Genomic DNA, 4522 nt, shown 5'->3' on the forward strand with positions numbered 1-4522 from the left:
TGAATTAAAGAGAAAAAAAAGTCTCGGAAACAGATATAACCTTCTCTGTCAGTCCTGAAAGGATAAAAACATTGCAGTAGTTGCGGGGAGGAGAAAGCCAAGTCAGGAAACTCCAGCGAAATATGAAAATGCAGGAATCATCACCGAGGAAAACGAGCTGGAGGAGAAGCTTTTCCTCTGGCAATGTTTCCGACCTTGTTTCTCGTCACCTATTCTAGCTCTTTTGTCCTCACAGCCATCTTCAGCAGCATTTCCTCCCTCTGGTGCAATGGTCAGATACCCCACCTTTTATTTATTATTACTATTATTATTATTATTATTATTATTATTATTATTTATTTATTTATTTATTTTTACTTCTGATACATGACCCTTGGCTGATTTTTGGCAAAATCTATTTCTAAACCCAAAACCACATTTGAGCAAGAGATGCTGGCTGGCGCCTCTTTATCCCAGGCCTGTTGCTCAGTGTTGCCTTGAGGGGTTCCCATGGTAGACAAAACAGGGGGTGGGAATCCTCTGAGGAGCTCCTGATGCCCAAACCCTTGACGCTCATCTTCCTAGAAGCCACCCTTGCCTGCCGTTGAGCAATGGCCCCTATGGGGACAAATTTTGTGTAAGCCCCAACTGGGCTTGGAACTACTAAGGAACAATTTTTATTTCATTTTAATTAATTTAAATCGAAACAGCCACATATGGCCAATGGCTAATCCACTGGACAATGTGCTCTTAACCAACCCAACGCCCGCCCCCAACCCACTCCTGCTTCCGCTGATGAGCAGTGTGCAGAGGAGGACCGCAGTCATAGATCGAATCTGTAGCAGAATCAGGAGGAGACTGAGTTCTCCCCTCTCCCCACCCCTAAACAGTTCCACTAAAGGAAGCCAGAGCGGCCTCGGAAGAACTGCAGGTACACGATGACCAGGCAGAGGGCGCCCCAGAACAGGCACCAGCGAAATGAGAAGAAGTTGTACACAAAACTGGCCTGGGCCTTCCTCTTGGAGGCATCGGTGCAGGGGGCGTCCTCCTCCAGTAGCTTCTCGCTGGGTTTCCAGTGAACGATGCCTTCCTGGCAGGCCTCGCAGAACTCGCCGCGGTGTACCCCGCTGTCTGGCCGGCTGGCCACGTGGATGCGGTACTGGCCACCGTCCTCGTCGTAGCACTGCTCGCGCAGGCTGCTGATGAGGTTGTCCACCAGGCCCTCGATGTTCTCCTCCAGCATGCTGGACTCGTCCAGCCGTGAGGTGCCGCACTGGTAGCACAGTTGCTTGAACACGCGCATGCGCACCGAGCCAACGCGCTGGGCACGGTCCAGGTGCATGTGGAAGAGGATGACTACGTTGGCGGACTGCCAGGTGTGCCAGCACCAGGAGCAGTGGAACCTGCGGGGAAAGGAAGGAAGGAAGGAAAAACAGAGCAGGTGAGATTCTCAGGGACAGCCTGCCCTGGGGAGCACAGGAAAGAAAAGGCCAGTGGGTTAGGCAGAGGCTGAAAATGAAAGCACTTTGGATGTTTATCGGCCTGCGGGTTCCTTAGCTCTGGAGGTCAGCAGTCACCACCTCCCCCTGGGGGTCACCTGGGAGCCACTGGGGCGATTGAGCAACCGGAGCTGCCTCCTCTGTGCCATCTTAAAGCCTCCTTCCCACTCTCGGTCCGTTACAGTTATGGCTAAGTCAACCCACAAAGAGTGCGGAAGCCCGTTCTCTGCAGCTCGTTTCTCATCCCTGAGCTGCAGTGCGATGGTATGCATGCTGGACCTTGTGCTCGGACCTTTCATGCCTCTGATAAGCGTGGTAATGTCCCCATCTGACCCCTGCATCTTGCTTGCTAAGAGATGGCATGCAGGCTCAGAGCCTGGCACACTGTAGGTCTGCAGTAAGCCATCCAGAAAGAACCAGTTATGTTGGAAACCTTGGGGGAGCACGTGGTACCTCCCCTCATTCTGAACTTGGTAGTCCTGGGTGTAGGCTAATGCCACAGTTAGTAAACCGGGAAGGTCAGCGGACTGCCGAAGATTGGGTGGGAGCTATGCTAAGTTTGGCTCTTACATCTGCAGAGACGCACACCCCTTGACCTGACACACCTAGGCACACAGCAGTCCTGCTTGAGAATGGGAAAAGTAGACTTTGTTCCCTGACATACCTGCCCCCAGCCTGGCCTTCACACAGGCCACAGCCTCAGAAAGCATGGAGGTGGGTGGCCGAGGGCCGAGCCTTGGTCCTCCTAGCTTCTCAGCAGTGCTTACATACCTTCTGTGAGGGAGCGCTCCTTAACTCCAGACAGGCTCCTATGCCCCTGAAATGGCCTCTTCCGAGACCCTGTTTCAAAGGCTTCCGAGGCATTTGCATGTCCACCGGGCTGATTCTGTCTTCCTCTTTGGCTCTGCCTAAGTCCATTGCACAATGGCTTTAAAGGACCTCTGATGACGAACCCAGCTCAATTCATCAGGCACCGACTGTATTTTAAGTGCTACTCAGCCACGGTGGAATAGCAATGAGACCAAGCCAGCTTCTGAACTGTGGAAGCCAGGGACAATCTAAGTGTAGAACAAGACCCAGCTCCACCCAACACACGGACAAAGGGCAGAGGAGTCTGATTGGTCTTCTTCCCAGCCCTATACTGGGTCAGTTCTGTCAGGCCCAAGAGTTAATACAGCTGAAAGATTAAAAGCAAATCTATGCTCCAGCCCTTCCTGAGGCCAGCTGGGACTAAGCCCTGAGGTGAGAAGATCTGTGAGCCTTTGGAGCGGTCCCTAAACTCCAGAAGCCCCACACACCAGTTCCCAACCATCTGCACTTTATCCTCCACGAGGCTCAAATGCTTTGTGCTTTCAGTCTCCTAGGTTTTATTAGATAAGCCAGTCCAGAATAATTTCCCCTCCCTCAAGGCAAACCCCATAATTTCCAAAAGTATCCGACATGGGTGAACATTTTGGGGGGAGATGTTACAGAAGCATAGAAAACATGAAGCTACTTAGAGGAATATCCAGTTCCCAGTGTCTATAATAGGAGCCAACACAAACCAGTTGACCTCTGCTCTCTGTCTTTTATCAATACAGGATCCATTTATTTGTTTGTAAGGCCAGTGCTAAGAGTCCAGATGCCCACTCTCCACTCATAGCCTTTTTTTTTCTTCTCCTATTGTCATGTTGTTCTGTTCTCTACTCAAGAGGCTTCACACCCACACACTATGGACAACCCTGTCTCTGCCGTATTTCGTCCACACACCTCCACAACACAGCCACCAGCTGATCTCCTGTGAATCCAAATATCCAAAGAGGAGGAGTGGTTAGTTCCTGCAGGTAGGCTGGAGGCTGTGTGAGCAATAAACTGTGGCTCCAGTCCCAAACCACCCGGCTTGTAAGAGGGAAATGATTCTGGCTTTAGAGAGCTGCAAGGACACTTTGCATGGTAGAAATTGAGGAACCCTTAGGAAGCAGAAGATGTAGGGGAAGTCCTGCCTGAGGTCAGCAGTTTTATCAGCCACGGATATTAGAAGTGGAAGGGATTTGCAAAACGTTTTAAGATCAACTAAGTTGAGCCCCCTTGTTTTGTGAATGTGAAAACTGGGAGCCAGAGAAAAAAGAGGACATACTCAAGTTCACAGAGCTACACAACCAGGTTCCACATAACCTGTGGTCAACAGCAAATGTATTATGTCTCCAAGTCTAGTTGCATTTGATGGAACAGAGGGATGCCGCAGCCCCCAAGCACTAGTCCCCTGACTTCTAGGTTGAGAATTCCAAGAATCCCCATTGAACCTTCTCTCCATTCCAACTACACTAAGCATCCGAATTTTCAGGGAACTGAAGATTTCTCCAGTCTTGGGTTTTCTGTGGAAAACTGAGTCTCACGGGCAGAGCACAATTTGCCCAGAAGAACCAAGGAATCTGAACAGCTGTGGTTAGAAGCAAAGCCCCCATGGCCCTCCAGGCAGTCCAGTCTCTTCCAGGTGAGACCTATTGCAGGCCCGTACTTGAAAAGTCTGTGACCCCCACCCCACCCCACGGGGGCTCCCTCTCCGAACTCCCATCTGCCTCTCACCTGCCTGAGGCATGCTGTTCCAGATACTGCTTCCAGCCTGGGCCCAGCTCATTAGGTTTGAGGTTGGGATCTATAATCAGCTCCCAGCTGTCAGCTGGCTTTGCCACCTCCATCTTCTCATAGAAGACTTTCTTCCATTCACAAGTGGTCAGGCTGGTGGACATGATCCTTTTGGCTGGTGTGGGAGTGTGAGCTCAGCCTGAGAAAGAAACACAGAAAGATTAGATAGGTGCAGCCCGGGCAGTCTCTATGGTCCAAAAAGCCTTACCCATAAGACCCAGCTCCCTCTTTTGTCACCCTGGAACCTGTTACTATGACAGCCAGGCAGGTGCCAGGAGCCGGAGCTAGGGAGGAGGGAAGCCCCAAGGGAGAGTCCTGAGCTAGACTGTGGAGGCAAACTGAGTAATAATACTGACCAGGCAAAGAAAGCAGATAGTTGGTGAGCTTCAGCCCAAACTGCCCTGGGCTGACAGAGATTC

General features: G+C 51.1%; 1 protein-coding gene across 1 annotated transcript; it reads right to left on the reverse strand.

Moving 5' to 3' along the window:
* Nucleotides 1-874: 874 nt before the first annotated feature.
* On the reverse strand, nucleotides 875-4207 carry Rtp2 (receptor transporter protein 2). The gene is made up of 2 exons (XM_021635108.1): nucleotides 4044-4207; nucleotides 875-1382 (listed from the first exon to the last, which is right to left on the reverse strand). The coding sequence occupies exons 1-2, from the start codon at nucleotides 4205-4207 to the stop codon at nucleotides 875-877; spliced, it is 672 nt and encodes a 223-aa protein (XP_021490783.1).
* Between the last annotated feature and the right edge of the window lie 315 nt (nucleotides 4208-4522).

Source organism: Meriones unguiculatus, chromosome 17 (genome assembly GCF_030254825.1).
Source record: "Meriones unguiculatus strain TT.TT164.6M chromosome 17, Bangor_MerUng_6.1, whole genome shotgun sequence".
In the NCBI taxonomy this organism is placed as follows: Eukaryota; Metazoa; Chordata; class Mammalia; order Rodentia; family Muridae; genus Meriones; species Meriones unguiculatus.